We start from the raw sequence: 18997 nt of genomic DNA, 5'->3' as shown, positions 1-18997 counted from the left end.
TCCGTTTGAATGTATTTCGCTCATCTTGCAATAGATGAGCATTTTTACACTACCCTTGAGGAGAGCAATGGAATGTGTTGGCAGCCTCAAGGAGAACAATGGAATGTGTGCAGCTGTTTACACAGCTAGGCATATGTTTAAAACACACACTGGGCTCGGCAAACAACTCCGGGGGTCCTTTTACATGCAAAACAAGATAATAATGAGTTAATGGGCATTAATTAACCTCATCCTCCAAAGCACTCCAGCATAGGGTTTGAGTAAATCAGGCCACTACACTATATGTTAGGTCCTCTGGCTGAAAGCTGCTCCTGTCTATGACCCTAGCCTTAGGCAGAAAGGTTCTATGCAGTGAGCCCGAAAATTGCTATGGCTTCAGAAATTACAGATAGATCTTCTATCCTTAACCGTCTGGGTCCAGTGTATTACATCTGAGGAACTAGACGATTGAGCAATCTCCTACGTCTATACTTTTGCGATATTGGATCCTTTGCAGCTAAGCTCTCAGATTTGATCTGATAAGTTAGTTGAGACCCTTTGGGTCTCTGACGGTAAGGCTGTCTGTCCATGGGCAGGTTTGAATTGCATTCCCCGTGGTGATAATCCAGCCACGGGGAACGCAGTGAAAGCTCTCTGCAGCGGGTTACCGCAACGCCCAAGGACAGGCAGACTAATAAGTTCTCAATATTGTCTCTGGAATTTCTGTGAAGGAAGGTTAAAGGCAGGGGCGTAACTACATGGGCCCCCACTCATCACTATGGTTCTTGCAAATACAATCCCCAGTGGCATTGGAAGAACATTATGTAAGACAATCAATGGAAATAAAGACACAGACACAAAGATTTATGGAGAAAGAACATTTTATTTCTAGTTATAGGAGATAATAAATTTTATTATGGGGAATTTGGAGGCTGAGTTGATCCAGAGGAAGGCGAAAACCCTTTAAGGAAAAAGCCAATTATCCTTGTATAAAGGGAAAAAATTCCTTCCTGACCCCAAATATGGCGATCGGAACAAATCCCAGGATCGAAGCCGACATCTGATCTATCTGACTTTTTAAAATGTGTTATTGTTTTCATAAATCTATTACCATCTGTTAGTGTGAAATATAAAGTGTAGAACTAAACCTATTTATAGACTGTGTTGATCCAGAGGAAGGCGAAAACCCCCTTTAGGAAAGAGCCAATCATCCTGTTTCAAGGGGGGAAAATTCCTTCCTGATCCCAAATATGGCAACCAGAATAAATCTCAGAATCAAACGCCAGCAGCTCACCTCCCTAATGTATGTGATGTCAGCTAAAGTTTGTGTTTCATTTTTATGTTTGTATTATATTATTTATGTGGCTGTTTCCTTATAAATAAAACCTAACCCTATTTAAGGCTGTGAGTTGATCCAGAGGAAGGCAAAAACCACCTTGAGGTATGAGCCAATTGTCCTCAAGTTGGAAAAATTCCTTCCTGATCCCAAATATGGCGATCAGAGCAAGTCCCCAGATCAAAGCCGACAACTACACCTATCTGTGTGTGCGTACTCGTGTCTATGTATGTGTTTGTATTTATACTTGTGTTTAATCTGGTGTGGTGTAGGCTACTTACCCGGCCTGTGCCGAGGTCTTACTAGTAACCAGGAGTTCAGGGATAATAGTCACTCGGGCTATTTTTCCTGAACTCGCCAGCTACAAATCAAGCACAGGCCGCTCCTGGTGGTGTAGAAGGTCTTCAGGAGAGGATGATGTTCAAGTCAGCCGGAGGAGGTCAAGGTAGCTGATGTTAGCATGCAGGATACAGATGGTGGAGAGAGGATGTTGTTGGTAAGCGGAGCTCTTCTACAGCAGCAGAGTCGCAGGTTCAGGAGACAGTTGACGCGGGCTTAGTCTATAAGAAATAAGAGAGAAAATTGTTAGTTTTACCAGTTGTGGATACAAACAAGTGAACTACTGCAATATGACAATTTGTATCAGGAGCTGATTTATATTTGATATACAAAAAAAGTTATTTTCTGCAACTGTGACTCTACTATGAGTTATTAGCAGTTTTGTGATTGTGGAAGCCATAATGGAGGCCATATTGCTTGCCAACCAGATATATCAAAATCTCAGAAGGGAATGACTCAAAGGGGGAAAATTACAGGGCATTTTATGCCAGATTCTGGCATAAAAGGTCAAATCATTTGGCAGAAGCCCGGCTGTTCTGTTGCAGTGTATTAATGGTAGGTGTCCTTTGTGTATAGGAATGTATTGTTGTACAGATAGGTATGTGTAGGTGTACAGATATAACTTACCAGATGGTTGTGGCTTCCTTCACAATCGGATTCTTCTCATCATCCTAGGAAGAAGCAGAAACATAATTATTGGAAAAGAAATAAAAATGTAGCTGAGGAGGGAAAAGACTGCGGACCAGGCATGGTGACACGAAGCAGGGTTATTATATGACCACCTGTGCTGTCTGACACAAGAGGAACAATAATGATGAACACAGAGGTCAAAATGAAGAACATTATCCCTAGAGGAGGAAGATCTTACCGGGTCCAACTTGGTGAAGTGTACGAGAATCCGTCTATCGGGTGAATGGGTGTCTTATCCTCCAGCCACAGCAGGTCCCGATTCTCCAAAACTTCCCTGAATGGTCTGAATGGTGGCCGTGCTCTTTTAAGTTCCAGCACCTCCCAATCTATGGTGTCGAAGAACTGGTGACCTCGGATGTTCCTGTAGACACCCAGCCTCTCCTCAGGCTTCTTACGTAGCAGTCTCTCCAGAAGATGCTTCACATCAGCATCAAGCCAAGGTGGGAATTTTGGCTCCTTTCTGGTGATGGCTTTGATGACCTTTCTCCTGATGGAGCCGTAATAGAAAGGGGACTGTCCTGCCGCCATCCAGGATACGACAATTCCCAGGCTCCACCAGTCGACTGCTGTGTCGTAGTCTTCTTCAAGAAGCACTTCTGGGGCCATGAATTGAAGTGTGCCCGTCACTCCACTGATCTTGTTAGACGAGGTGACACCGTCTTGGGCCAGCCCCAGGTCAATCAGGCGGATGTGTCCAGATCTGTCCAGCATGATGTTGTCTGGCTTTATGTCACTGCAATGAAAAAAAGAGACATGTTAATCTGTTCATTGATACAGAGGTCTTAGGTATGTACCACAGAAAAAAGTCCTAATTGAGGATTCTGGGAAAGTCTGGAACCCATTGCAAGGAAAAAGAGAAATGTGGAAAAGTTCTGCTTACCGATGGACGATGCTGCGTTGATGCAGGAACTGGAGGCCGCATGCTATCTCCGCTGTGTAGAATCTGAGAGAAGAGTGTAGTATCAATGACATGAAATCAGTCCGCTGACATCATGTCACCATCAAAGTGTCCGTCACCACCAGAAGAGAAGAGGCAGCCTGTATGTCCTCCACTCTTCTATATTTGTCATGTCACCCTCAGTCCCCCCAACCCCTGGTTAGTCATTTACTCACCTCACATGGTTGATGTCCAAGCTGCCGCACATTTTGATCAGCGCTCCTAGGCTTCCTCCAAGCAGATACTCTGTGATAAAGTAGACTCGGTCTGCAGACTGCTGTGCGGCATACAGGTGACAGATGAAAGGGCAGTCTTGGGCCTTCAGTAGTATCCGCTGCTCTCTCATTAAGATGTGTGGTTCGCTCCTTGTTTTGTTGACAACCTTGATGGCCATGAAAGTGTTTCTTTCGGGGAATGATGCCAGGACCACCTCAAGAAAACAAATAGGAAATAATCACTGACAGCGACCAGAGGGGAAAATCATATACATTTATTGCATGAGGGATTTATCAATAGGCCGCTTTCAAATTGTGCAAGATTTGTGTGTTTTTAAAGAAAAAATGGGTAAATCGCACATTAGCGAGCATGATATTGGGCCACGTTTCACATTTCGATATCGCGCTTGGTTATGTGTAGGTAGCCTAAGGCTAGTTCCACACATAGCAGCATCTACATGAAAAGAGATGAAAATCATGCTGAAACAACATAAGTTGACATGAAGCAGAGTTACAATCCGCACCATAAGTCAATTTACACAATAGAGTTTTTTCCGTGAGCATAAGGCCTCCTGCAGCGGGCCGACTTACATTGCGAAATCCAGAGCGGGATTCCACCTACGGATTTCACAGCAAATCCAGCCCATAGCATGTTATGGCAAAACGCGATTTCCTGCCCATGAGAGGAAATTAATTGCGATTTTCGCAGGAAAGAAATCACAGCTTTCTGCGAATTGCTGCAGGCTACGCACGGCCGGCTTCCATTGAAGTTAATGAAAAAAGTCATCCATCATGCAAGCCATTCCGCAATCATCATTGCGGAATGGCCACAGGAGCCGTGTCATCGCCATAGCGACAGTGTGGCATCCTCTCAACTGCGCATGCTCCGGGCGGTACATTCGCAGCAGAGAAGGCCGCGTCATTGCCCTAGCGATGGCGCAGTGTTCCATGTACTGCGGATGTGCCACCGGGGACATTGGCAGCGAAAGAGAAGATGCCAGATCGGTAACCTAGGGTCACCATATGAGCTGCGGATATATGGGTCATTGCTAAACGACGGCATGTGAAATACAAACAAGTCCTGCAAGGCTTTATTATCATAGCTGCTATAGTACAAGACCCCTACAGGGATATAAAAAGTGTAAAAAAGAAAATATAAAAATAATGTGAAAAACTAACAAATCATGTAAAACAAAAAAAACCCTCTTTTTTGTGTTCTTTACCTTATTTGTATAAATTTTAAAAAAACGTAAAACCCCACATATTTGTTATCATCATATCTGTAACAACCCGTACAATTAATTTGAACACATTATTTATCCTGCACAGCAAAAAACAATAAAAAAAACTACAAAACAGAGGCATAATGCTTATTTTCAACATTTTGCCTCCCAAAAATCACAATAAAAGTGATCAAAAAAGCCGTATGTACCCCAAAATGGTACCAATAAAGACTACAGCTTGTCACACAAAAAACCCTCACAGAGCTCCGTCCACAGAAAAATAAAAAAGTTATAGGACTTTCAATGCAGCGATGTGGGAAAAAATTTTCCAAAAAAGAGTTTTTACTGTGGAAAAGTAGAAAAACCCAAAACAATCATAAGAATTTTGGTATAATTGTAATCGTACCGACCTGCAGAGAAAATGTATCATGTTATTTATGCTGCATGATTAGCGCTGTAAAAAACACATAAAACGAGCAATGACAGAATTGATGGGTTTTCTCTCCCTGCTATCAAAAAACATTTCTAAAGTTGTACAATATAGTATATTTACCCAAAAATGGCACCAATGAAAACTACAGTTCGCTTTGCAAAAAACAACCCCTCAAGCGGCCATGTCGACAGAACAATAAAAAGTTATGGCTTTTGAAAAGTGGAGATAAAAGTCCCCCCAAATCATTGCGTTCTTATGCCCAAAATTGGCCGTATCCTTAAGGGGTTAAAGCAGCGATTATGGGTGACCGTCGTTCACACATCAGAGTCTTTCATCAGTATTTTGTGAGGCAAAAATGGAAAGTCCAAAGGAAGTAGAATGGGAAGATTTACATTTTGGCTTAAAAATACTAATGTAAAATCCCCCCGTGTGAAGGAGCCCTCGCTGCGCCCCAACCCGAAAATACAAAGTTCTGGAACTTACCTTGCTGAAGCTTCCTCTGCCCAAGATCTGTAGGGCGGTGAAGCGACTGATATCAAAGCTGTGGTGTGGTGGTACGAGGTCCTGGCTGGTGCCCGGTCTTGGCCCCTCATCCTCAGGCTCATCCTCTCCGCTCCTCCTCTTCTTTATTTCCGTGAGTCCACTCACGCTGTCATCTTCTCTCTTTCTCTTTTCCCCAACTCCTCCGTGTCCATTGGACGCCATTATTCACAGTCTTATACTCTTCAATCCAACCACTGCCGTCGTCAGTTGAAAGGAAATGGCAGTTGGCCGAGTGAAGGTCAAAGGTCAGGGAAGCTGCCAGTACTTTGCTTGCCAGTACCCTGCTCTGCCATATACACAGTGATGTGGGCACCATGAGTGATGGTCTAGTGCCCAATGAAACAGGGAAATTCATAGCTGGTTCTTCTAGTGCCACATTATTAATAGATGGGGTAGGGATGGCACTTCATTTCAGGGTTGGCAGCGGTGCCCATAGTTCATCAGAACTTCTGGAGTTTTAGAAAACTTGTAGTTGTGTGGAAATTTAAATGAACAGGGTGGAGAAATAACCCATAAATTGTACTACTGAGAGGGATAATAATGCCTGTGAGGGTCATTTTCTGCTCTATTCAATAAGTGTTCATCATCCAGATACATGATGTGTATTTCCATAGGTTACAATGGGCAGCGCCCTCGCCAGCGCAGATCTGGGTGTAGCGAGTGGAGATGCTTCTATGGAGGTCACAGAGGGATTCATCCACAATGGGGGTTTATAGTGAGGTATGAAATGTTAGAAAGGGGTCATATAGAAATGTTAGGAGGGTCTTATAAACAAGCAGTGGTGGTGAGAATTACTGTTGGGGGCTGTAAATTGGCACAGTAATGTGCATACGGCATTATAAGACTTTATTTAGATTGAGCCAATAAAGACTACTATATTAGACAAGTTTGTGAGTCCAATCTGAAGTCTGGGAGAAGGAGAGGTTGTGTACAAGATATCGCCAGGTTTTGGGCCTCGAAAGAAGAGCGTGTAGCGTAATACGCTCACTTCTGCACAGTGAATGAGTGTATTTAACACTTGCGCCTGTTCAGAAATGGAGCGTATTTGCGCAGGCACCACTCGTTCGCACAAGCCGGAGGAATCACCGCACCTGATATAAAAGAATACATTGCCTAACATGGTGGCTGTGATTGCAGGTATGCGCTGCACTAAGTGCATTTCCGTGCGGGCAGATATGCGTGCTTCCACACCTCCCATAGACCTCTGTGGGGCTTTTTGGTTCGCAAACATGCACAAGATAAGGCAGGTCCTATTATTTTGCACCCACAGAAAAACAGGAGCAAAAAAAGAAAAGAAAGGGGGTAAAAAGCCCATTGAAATCAATGGGTTCCATTCTCCACGTATCACACTCATCTGTTTAAGCCCTTATATAAGGAGACCATACATCTTCATTTAGGTCAGACAGTCCCGCTTTGTGACCTTTTGTTCAGCTTTCCCAGGGTCGGGACATGGGGTCACCATTTCAAGACGTGGGATCCCCATTAAAGTGATTAGCAGCCAGGGTGCTGCAGCTACACAGCTGGTAATCACTGACTGGCACCGCTGCCAGATATAAACACTGATGGCAGTGTGTGCATCTGGGATCCTCTTCCGCTACTCCCCTAACTTCCAGGGAGTGCTAACACTGGAAGCCTTGGGAGCAGATAAGGGGGAGTGCCGCATAGTGAAAAATCAGCTGCAAGTACGAGGCTAATTTCTAGATTTTGACTGCCTTTTGCATGAAGAAATGCTGCAGAATTTGCTCCCCATCTTTTTTTAAATGGCTTTGTACTTTTTACAACAAAGGAGGTAAAAAAAAAAAGAAAAAAATCATACGTTGTGATAAGCCACGCCCCTGATCACACCCCTTTGACCCTGAGAAAATCTGGTCACCCTACATGCCTACTGTGAAGCTTCTTAAGCCCCAATGCAAACTCTGTGACAAGGCTCCCAGCTATGTCATTTATGACAGTGGTCTCATGTGGCATAAAGGAATCATTTGGTTCCCCTCATGTTTATAAGTCCAAGTGCAAACTCTGTACCCCCTGTAGCTTGGATATGAAGATTCACATTTGCAATATCCAAGGGGTTGGACAAAAATATGGAAACACTGTACACAGTGCATACCTTAAATTACATGGAATTATAAAATGATGGTTCCATTCTTAGATCTGATGTTGAAAGGTAATAATGAAACAGGGAGAATTGAAATGGAATTATATAGAAAACCAACGTCTGGTAACACGATTCTACATGCCACTAGTGGGCATCCTAATAACACAGTAAGGGCTTATTCAGACTACGGTATATCGGCCAGGTTTTCATGCCCGGCCGATATACGGTGTCCCTCTCTGCAGGGGAAGGAGGCTAGAAGAGCCGGGAGCAGTGCACTGAGCTCACGCCCCTTCTCTGCTTCTTGACGCTATTTGCAATGGGAGGGGGCAGGACGCAGGCAGAGCTGAGACCTGGAACTTAGCTCCGCCCCCACCCCTGAAGTCGCCCTTAAAGTGATACCCACAAGGGAATTTATAAGGGCAAAAAGAGCTTGTAGTGACCCAGTAAGTTATGACGCAGAAGAAAAAAAAGAAATATACCGTAGGTTGCAAGACCGAGGATACAAATAATCTATCTTTAACAGAACTGGTAAAAAAAGTAGATATGATGGAAAGGGAACAACTACTGGAGAATAAGAAAGGAATTCTGTCTTGGAAAAAGAGAAAGGGCTCAGTGTTCCCAACAGCCTACATACAACCGTGATTTTATAACATCAAAAAAGCTTTTTTTATATAGGTTCTTGCTAATCTTAAAACAAGATGAGATTATAAATGATAATCAATGTTTGTGGCGAAGAGAAATCAAAATGTAGGTAACATTCTATCACCCAGGTTATATGTATCAAATATAGAAAACATCTCACTGGTTGACATTTAAGGGTTTGTTTAGATGTGGGGACTCTTGTTGCAGTGTGTGGCATTTGGGTTTGAGAAAGGAGAGATTTACCAATAGTGAAGGGATAAAGAGTCTAAAATTAATAGCTTCATAAACTGTAGTTGTGAAAATATAGTATTTGTCATTACATGTACTACGTGTGGGATATACTATGTGGGATGCATTACGAGAAAGATCAGGACACGCATTGCAAAACATGGGAGACAGATGAAAAATTCCAACCCGAGTGGCTCAGGAGCGGCCGGACATTTCTTGGAGGTACACTCAGGTAACATGGAGAGTTTGGCATTTTTTTTGGCATTGAAAAGGTTAATAGTCCCAGAAAGTGCAGAATAAGTAAAGAGATGGTCCCTAATAGAGAAGCCTATTGGATTCTAACACTGAGCACCAGATTCCCAGCAGGAATGAATACAAAGACAGATTTCATATACCGTATATACCGGCGTATAAGACGACTTTTGAACCCCGAAAAATCTGCTCTGCAGTCGGGGGTCGTCTTATGCGCCGGTAATACAAAAAAAAAAAAAGTGTAAAAAAAAAAAATTTCTTACTCACCTCCCACGGCGTTCTGTCGCGCTCCGGCAGGATGTCGCTCGCTCCGGCAGGCTGTCGCTCGCTCCTCGTCCCCGCCGCAGCATAGCTTTCTGAATGCGGGGCTTGAAATCCCCGCTTCCAGAAAGCTAATACACACGCCGGCAGCCATGACATCATTGAATGGCTGTGATTGGCTAAAGCACACGTGGCTTCAGCCAATCACACTATTCAATGACATCATTGAATGGGTGTGATTGCTAACACGTGCGCCTTCAGCCAATCACAGCCATTCAATGCTGTCATGGCTGCCGGCGTGTGTATTAGCTTTCTGGAAGCGGGGATTTCAAGCCCCGCATTCAGAAAGCTATGCTGCGTCGGGGACGAGGAGCGAGCGACAGCCTGCCGGAGCGAGCGACATCCTGCCGGAGCGCGACAGAACGCCGTGGGAGGTGAGTAATGAATTTATTTTTTTTTCTCCACTGTATACCGGCGTATAAGGTGACAGTTGGGGGGTCGTCTTATACGCCCCGTCGCCTTATACGCCGGTATATATGGTATATTTTTTAAATTCGTCCAATTTTTACATGAAATTAAATATTCTTTGAAAGACCCATGAAATTCATTGCAGCTAGAGCTGGTCATGTGATGAAATAGACTGGAATGAATTGAATATGATAAAAAGAACGAATAAATGATAAATAAAATATATAGAGATAAACAATATGGAAAAACAAAATCCGGTATTTAAATTTAATAATAATAATAATTAAATAATTCAAACACCAAGTTTTTCTATGACAACATAGTAGGAGACTTGAGACCGGGTAAAAAATGTCACCTCCTAAATAGGGAAAAGGATCTGAGAATAACTGTTCCAATAGAAAGATGCTTGTTCTCTTTCAGACAAGCAAAACAAGCTACTAATTGTGCTAAAATATTAGAAACTCACTTAATAGTTTTAACAAGATGGTATTTTACACCCTTACGAGTAAGAAATAGACGCTTCATTCCAGACGCCCTATGTTGGAGAGGCTGTGGACAAGAGGGATACCTTTTGCATATATTCTGGTCATGCCCGCTAATTTCATCTTCATCTTTTATTCTCCACGATAAATACATTTTCAGAAACTAGTATCCCAAAGCTCCCGGGTACAGCCCTCCTTCCTCTAGATTTATAAATAAATAAACCTATGGCTGCACAGCCAATAAACAGCAAGCTGCAATGTCCTGTGTTCTCTGACACCTTTCTATCAGACCCAATATTTTTCAGCAATTTTACCTACAGTAGCTGCTCTGTAGATCAGACTATATAGGCAAGCCTTCACTCGCAACCTGCATCAGGAGGCCTTTGCCATTCATGATCCTGTTGGAGATTCATTAGCTGTCCTTCTTTAGACCATTTTTGATAGGTACTAGGCATTACATACTGGGAACACCCCACTGGGCCTGCCATTTTGGACATTCTGTGACATTCTGGGACATTCTATTCATGAATGAATAGCTAAGAGCTATCTGCCATTGGCTGAGCGCTCCGCCAATATCTAAGCAGTAGCTGCTATTGGCTGAAGCCCTCAGCCAATCTGCACAGCCCTTTCAGGAGGCGGGGATTTTTAAATCCCTGTCTGCTGAAAGAGTTCAGTAGCAGTGCCGGGGAGCCAGCCGGAGGACGCGGCTGACAGCAGGAGAGGTGAGTAACTTTCTTATTATTTTTTTAACCACTTTTTTATGATTATCGGGGAAGGGCTTATATTTCAAGCCCTTCTCCGATAATCATTCTGCAGGGCTTGTCAGAAACCACTGCTTTCAATGGGATCGGCAGCAGTGCCGATAGCATTGGGATAGCATGCCGCGGACTTCTGCCGCAGCTGTCACAGCTGTGGCAGAAGTCCGCGACATTCTCCATATCTTTTCAATGGGGCTAGCGCTGCTGCCACTGGCCCCATTAAAAAGACTTTTTTCAACTTTTTTCATCTTACCATTAAAAAGACTGTCTCTCGCACTGCTCTGTGAGAGTTTTCACTTACTCTCGTAGCACAGTGGAGAAAAAAACGCCGGTGGGTGGGAACCCTTAGAATTGAGGAAAAAAATTCCATCTTGGTTTCATCAGACCAGGGAATCTTGTTTCTCACAGTCCAAGAGTCCTTCAGATGCTTTTTGGTAAACTCCAGGTGGCTTTCATTTGTCTTTTAATGAGGAGAGATTTCTTTCTGTCTACTCTGCCATAAAGCCCAGATTGGTGGAGTGCTGCAGTGATGGTTGACCTTCTGGAAGTTTTCCCCATTTGCACATCGGATCTTTGGAGCTCAGCCAAAGTGAGCATAGGATTCTTGATCACCTCTTACCAGGACCCTTCTCCCCCGATTACTTAGTTTGGTGAATTGGCAGCTCTAAGAAGAGTCATGGTTGTTCCAAACGTTTTCCATTTAAGAATTATGGCAGCCGCTGTGCTATTGGGAACGTTCAGTGCAGATTTTTTTTTAGTGGCCTTCTCCAGACCTGTGTCCACACAATCCTGTCTCTGAGTGCTACAAGCAGTTATTTTCTACTCATGGCTTATACGATGCATATCAGAGCCTCGTATTGGCTCTGATATGCATCATGAGCTGTGAGACCTTATATAGACAGGGGGTGTCTTTTACTTTGCGCAAGGCAACAACATAACAAAATGTAATAATGGTGAAAGGGTCTGAATGCTTTCCAAATGCATTTCTCAGCTGTTCACAGTGGCCATTGTCAGGTGATCATCAATGTTATTCACTGTCAGTGGTTTTAGTGTTATAGCTGATCAATGTATGCTGGACTTCTCTTTCATAAGTAGGTACATTTTAGGTCTTTGAGGAAGGTGGGTGACAAACATTATTGTAGGTATTATGGAAGCCATATTAGTTGTCACTCGTATCTTCTAATCTTACAAAAGTAGGTGTCAAATTTGTTTTTAAAGTTCTATTCAGCCATTTCATAATGACACAAAAGATCAACTAAAACTTATTCTGAAGCACAAAGGTTCTTTGAGGTCTATATGGTAAGCCAACATTGGCAAACATACCCCGGTTTTAACTCTGATTGTCGTCTCACAGCCGAGTATGGGACAGAGATGGTGCAGGCCTTCATCAGTGCCTCCAGTACCTCATCACGGAGCATGCTGACTCTCACAGCAATCATGGAGAAATAGGTTATCTTGTCAGATCTCCTTTTAGCATAGAAGCCATCAGGAAGAACCTTGTACCAAGGAGGAAATCAACATCAAATATACTGTATTTATGAAAATATCACACATTAGATCATATACTCCCCCTGTTGTACAGTGTGCCACATTCATCAATAATGCAAGATCTGGAACAGCACATACACCACGTGGGCTGGTGTCACATCGTCTGCGCCGGAAATTCCCCTTATCAGTCTTAACGTCACTTACAATCTTGTTAACGCTGGCAGATGTGTTCAACTCTGTGCTAAAATATGCCCTCCTATAGTAGAACCAAGTCAGCCTATAAACATATAGTTCTTCCTTTGTCAATCAGAAAGCTGAGCTACTGGTAGCTCAGCAATGATGCGTTTGGTAACCCTGGTCCTTCTGAGTCAAGAGGACCTAACGTGGTCGAGCGCGTCATCGGGACTCAAGAATGCTGAGGAAAAAAGATCAGGTAACGCGCCCATTACCTGAGTGAACACATGATTCTGGAGGAGGCTGAATGAGCAGCTTCGTGGGCTAGGCAATGAGTAGTGGGAGGCACCCACAGAAAATCCATAATGGTGCTACATAGACTGAGGCTCATCAACACAAAGGGACTGGAGTGGACTTCAATGCAGTCAAGAAATGTCAAAAGAGGTACACAGACATTATCCTGGCTGGTGTAGTTAAAGGCTCATTGGCCCTGTGGCAGATTTTCAGCTTGGAGACAGCGGGGAGCATTTACATAAGTCTTTATAACATGGTAGGCTTAGATACAGTGTATCAACACTAGCACACATCTAAATAATGTGGTCACAAAATAATAGATACCAGTTCTATACAGTCATAGTGAGTACCGTGCAGTTACCTCCAGTGACTCATATTCCTCTGACTAGTGGTGTTCACTTTTGCCTTTCTTCTCTATTTGGGCCCAAGACTGCCATGGCAATTTTTTTCTAGCTGTAATTCATTTCTACACCCTCTAACCATCCTGCTGCTCCTCCTGCTCCTCTCAATGACATCTACATAGCAATAGTACCTCCCTTTCGCCCCAACAAAGCTAATAGTACCCCCATAAGGTATTGGTGACACCATTGTATACTAGTAGGTAATATCGCCACCTTTGTGCCCCCCATAATGTAACAGTGCAACCATAAAGCAATAATGCCTCCTTGTGTCCTTATAATGTAATAGTTCCCCTACAAAGTAAAAGTGTTCCTTTGTGCCCCCATAATGTAATAGTGCTCCCTTTTTTGACCCATAAGGTAATAGTGATCCCTTTATGCCCCATGTAGTGGCCCAGAGTTGGGGTAGGTGTATGTCTGTCTTGCATAAACTGTTTTGTGTACATGTGTCTTATGCACGTGCTAATAAACTGTCTTATGTCTTGTCGCCCCATTCCCCCCCTTAATCTGTGAGTTGTAGTTAGTCTTGCAAGGAGGGAGGAGTTAGAGGAAAGCAGGGGGGGGGGAGGGAGAGAAGAGAGTCGAGATGCAGTCGGTGGAGGTTGGTGGAGTCCTGGGCCGTCTGTGTGTTCTAGAAATAGGGTCATGGGGAAGTAACCAGACTCTCACTGGACTTTCTACTGACTCGAAAGTGGAGGAGCCTACACTGCCATGGAGACCTCAAGGAGTAGAGTACTAAAAAGGAAAGAGAACTTGTGGACATTTTGTTTCTTTTTGGTTGGCACTGCTACAAAACATTTGGGTAGAAAAGGGATTTTTTTTTCTTCTTAAACTAATAAGAAATAAATAATCCTAGTATAGAAATATATATTTCACTTGTTCTTTGCTGGGACTCTAGAAATTTAATTTCATGTAAAGATAAAATTTTGCACCCTTTTCTGTCTTAGTGTTAGAGCCAGTGTGGAATAATGTTTTGGGCTTTGGGGAGAAGAACAATGTATGGGCCCCATAGCGAATGCTGAAGTATCCCGGTATCTCGGTTCAGCACAAAAAAAGAAAAAAAAGACTGGCCAGTCCTCATTTCAATACGTGCTGTCATAGATAACGTCTGACACTGGAAGTGGGATCCTGGGAAATCAAACCAGGAAGGGTTACCGGGTTAGCTGGAGGGGGAAGTTCATTGTTCTTCTGCCATGCTGACATCATGTCTAGGTTAGAGTTGTCTCTAGTCTTCAGCTTAGTCTTCATAGGAGTTAGTAGACACTCATTTTACTAGGTAGCTAGAAGTCTAAGGTAATGGGGTAGTACACTTGTGAATCCCTGCTCCGGACCTGCATTCGCTCTATTTTCAGAGGACATCGGGGTTGGCTTCTTTTAAGTAGGGGGAGCTGTGGGGGCCCAGAGTTGGGGTGTTTTTAGTGTAGATGTATGTCTGTCTTGCGTAAACTGTTTTGTGTATATGCGTCTTATGCGTGTGCTAATAAGCTGTTGACCCTTTCCCCCCTTCCTTAATCTGTGAGTTGCAGTTAGTCTTGCAAGGAGGGAGGAGTTAGGAGGAGGCAGAGTAAGAGAAAAGGACAGAACAAAGTCGAGATGTAGTCGGTGGAGGAGGACGTGTCAGTGTGAAGCTGAAGCTGACGTATGCTTCTGCCTCCACAGAACCGTGGGCTTCTCTCAAACTCCTTGAGACATACAAAAATGGGACTAAATCTTTAAGCAATAGCATGTAGAAGTGTCAGCTGAGAAGTGTAGCTGAACATCAAGAGAAAGAAACAGCAGTGTTGAGGACCTCACTGCATCGGGAAAGTATCCCTGAGGATCGTCTAATCAGATAACTTGGATTAAAAACACCTAGGAACCAAGAAGATAAGTACAAAGGAAGCCTGCTAAAAGTGTTGTGTCTGAACTGTCATCTTGCTGTACTCTTGGAAAATCAAGGTTGGATTCCGTGTGTAAAGGAAACATTTACCTCTGGTTTTGAAGATTAACTTTGTGGACTCTGTTATTTGCTGACGAGTAACTTTCTATGGGAAAAGAGGTACTGGCATCACGTGACAACACTGTTAAAATTGATTACCATCATTTATACATTTTTTGCCTGTTCTGTTTTTTGCACCTGCATGCGACCGAGCTAGGCCCTTGTCACCATTGCCAGGGGGAGAGCATAGAGCCACCTGTGATAACCATCTTGAGAACATACCCGTGTTCTCCTCCGCAACGGCATGCCTCAGGTTCAGATGCCGCACCCCATAAAGGTAGTAGGACCCATTTTTAACCCATTGCTAAAAAAAATTTCCTGTTTTTAAGTGTGTGCTCTGAGATTATGGAATTACATACTTGTTATTTACTTCACATTTTGCTTTGTACCTGTTGCAGATAAAACTGTTGTTGATTATTCATCCATATTTCTGATACAAAGAACCACATGACTAATGGCATACCAATAATGCCAGCATACCACGCAGTTACTGTACGACCCCTTATGATTGGGGTATGGGGATAAATGGCCTGGCCCCCTGTGCCACCCGATGATATACCGGCCCCCTTAAGTCACACTGCTGCTGGACAATGCATGCCTCCGTGCAGTGTTTAGCCTGAGTCTTTTCCCCGTCCATACTTAGAGCAAGACATGTAGGCAGTGTGGGGCTACGGACTTCTGGAGTTGAATGATGTCTGGCAGTAGTGATAAAGTTGTTCTGCTGCTGTGGCCAGTAGGGAGGGGGACACAGAAAGCATTTTATAAATTTGAGGGGCTCAGAGGGCACATTATTAATTTGTGAGTCCACAGAATGGGTGCTATTAATCTGTGGGGCACTATTACTTAGTGAGGCCCCTGGAAGGATTAATAGTGTGCAGAAACTAGTTGTGGCTGAATGAATGCTAATGGTGGTCTAGGCCCAGATAGAGAAGAAAAGGAACTACAGAGGAGACCAATTGAAGAAGACATCACTTGTGATCAATGGAGGTAACTGCACTGCAATCACTATCACTGTATAGATCTGGCATGCTAGAGCTGAGCCACTGTATCTAAACCCCCTGTATTATAAAAGGGGTCTTCTAAATATGCTGTCTCATATATATCACATGTACAGGGGTACCTGAGAGTATCTGCTTAGCACGTTTTCCTTTGGGATTTGAATATTGCTCATCAGGAGGTATCCGTTGTCAAGGTTCTTAAAAGCCATCTTGGGCCCAATGTCTCCAACGGATATTCCTGAAAAGAGGTTACATGATGAATTCTGATTTATTATAAACAGAAACGTAATATCACAGCATTTATATCAATTGTCCAAGTGTAAAGCAGAAAGTATTAGCTGGTGTATATGTGTACAACTAAGGGCACTCTCATCACACTACGGCCGTTCCCCCCTGGAGGAGGATTGCACCGTATCCCACTGTAGAAGTTTGCATATTGGATATTTTGCCCATAGGGTCCTATTGTAAAAATAACACGTATACAGCACAGTATTTGTTTTTTTCTGTATACCTCTCTATGCGTTAGTGAAGTTTACTACATTTTTTGTGGTATACTAAGCACCCAGTGGAGAGCAAAATAATACTTCTAATTAATACTTCTAATTCTCGTTGGGTGAATGGAGCCTTTGAATAAGCCTGAAAAGCTTTTCCCAGCATGCACACTAAGCGCGCATTACTAGCATGATGAAAATATAGTCTTGCTTTGGAGTAATTAGCTGTCTACCATTAGGTAACATAGTATGCTAGGCCCAAAAATGGCTTGTGTCCATCTAATTCACCCCATTACCCCCCACCCTTCCCATTGTTGATCCAGAGGAAGGCAAAGAAACATCAATGAGGTAAAAGCCAATTTTTCTTATTTAAGGGGAAAAAAATTCCTTCCAAACTCCAAGTTTGGCAATCAAAATAATCGCTGGATCACCGGCCCTTCTGATGTAATTAGTGACTATAACATATAATGTTGTAACACTCAAAAAAGGCATCCAGGCCCCTCTTAAACTCCTTTAATGAATTTGCCATTGCCACGTCCTCAGGCAAAGAACCCCCTTCTATGTTGGTGCAGAAAACTTCTTTCCTCTAGACGTAGAGGGCGCCCCCTTGTTACAGTCACAGTCCTGGGTATAAGTAGATGATGAGAGAGATCTCTGTATTGTCCCCTGATATAGTTATACATAATTTTTAAGTCACCCCTCAGCCATCTTTTATCTAAAGTGAATACTTCAAATTTTGATGACCTTGCTGGGTATTGTAGTTTGCCCATTCTGTTTATTACTTTAGTTGCCCTTGTCCAGATCCATTTGCAACCACATTCTATCCTCTCTTGTGTTAATTCCTTTATATAGTTTTGTATCATCTGCAAATATTGCTATTTTACTGTGCAATCCTCTACTAGGTCATTAATACATTTATTGAAAAGAATAGGGTTCAATACTGCCCCCTGTGGTACCCCACTAGCAACAATGACCCAAATGTACCATCAATAACCAGCCTCTGCTCTCTATCACTGACCAGTTACCTACCCTTACTTACACACATTCTCGCCCAGACCAAACATTCTCACTTTATATACCAACCTTTTATGCGGCACAGTATCAAACTCTTTAGAGAAGTCCAGATACACAAGATCCAATGACTCCCGGGTCCAGTCTAGAACTTACCTCCTCATAGAAGCTCATCAGGTTGGTTGGACAGAAGCCGTCTCTCATAAAACTGTGCTGATATGGAGTTATACAGCTATACTTCTTGAGGTAGTCCACGACAGCATGTCTTTGTGACAACTACTATTTCCCTACACAAGAAAGTTACACTTTTAAAGGGAACCTGCCACCTTCAGCACTATAAACTAACTTATGGTGATGTTAGGGCGGTGCTGTATTTATTATACTCTACTGGTCTTGTTTCCTGGTTCCCGTGGTGCCCGCCGCTGAAGGCTACACTCCGGCTTTTTAGAGTTCTGTGCGCTTGCTCTGTTATAAAATCTATGGGCACCCACACGACTCTGAAAAGAGTCAAATTTTCAGCCGCCACTCAGACTTTAGTGACGGGAACCAGGAAATGGTTAAATATAAAAACCTTACAGGACCTGGCTTCCTGTCACCTCACCTAGCAGCACCATAAGTTACTTTATGGTGCTTTAGGAAGGTGACAGGTTCCCTTTAAGAGGACCTACCACCACTACTATTATTTTTGCTTCAGTAAATAATTACACTTTCCATGGAAAAACAATTCTGGAGCATATTTTCTTATAGCTCTACATTGTAGCGATTCTCTGCTAGGCCTCCTGGACATGTCTGAATAAATTGTCGACTGGTTGTTACTATTCCTTTTGTCAATGGGGTGTGTCCACATATACAACTTTCATCACTGATTGGACAAGTGTCACTTTGTAGGGATACGCCCCTTTGACAAAGTGAATGGTAACAGCCATTGTCTTCATTTCTTCTTACTTTTCCCACAGAATCAAAGGAACAGAACAAAGTTCTAGGAAGAAAAACTCCAGATTTGTTATTTTACAGGGAATGCAAGATATGGAGGAGGTCTGAAGATGTAGAACAGCAGATTTTTATCTGCATTACATGCTAATGGACAGCCTGTCCCCAAACATCAGCACTTCAGGTAATAAGGAATTGAGCTTGTTGGATTTCAATATGCCCGGCCGTTGGCTCCCAGGAGATAAGCCATTGCCAGGGATGTTGTTTAGGAATGGTTTTTCCCATTCTGCTTGCTGAAAAAAACCTTGTACAATTGTCTGATTTTGGCATGCGTACGTATGTGGGAGCCACAAG

The 18997-nt window shown here is 43.2% G+C and overlaps 1 protein-coding gene across 1 annotated transcript; it reads right to left on the bottom strand.

Annotated features, from left to right (window-relative positions):
- Positions 1–2283: 2283 nt before the first annotated feature.
- Positions 2284–2955, bottom strand: LOC136619926 (protein kinase C delta type-like). Its single transcript, XM_066594648.1, has 2 exons — positions 2523–2955; positions 2284–2325 (listed from the first exon to the last, which is right to left on the bottom strand). The coding sequence occupies exons 1-2, from the start codon at positions 2948–2950 to the stop codon at positions 2301–2303; spliced, it is 453 nt and encodes a 150-aa protein (XP_066450745.1). The 5' UTR covers positions 2951–2955; the 3' UTR covers positions 2284–2300.
- Positions 2956–18997: the final 16042 nt, after the last annotated feature.

The sequence above is a fragment of the Eleutherodactylus coqui genome, chromosome 3 (assembly GCF_035609145.1).
Source record: "Eleutherodactylus coqui strain aEleCoq1 chromosome 3, aEleCoq1.hap1, whole genome shotgun sequence".
NCBI lineage: Eukaryota > Metazoa > Chordata > Amphibia > Anura > Eleutherodactylidae > Eleutherodactylus > Eleutherodactylus coqui.
The sequence above is the reverse complement of the archived record's forward strand: the minus strand, read 5'-3'. Positions and strand labels throughout refer to the sequence as shown.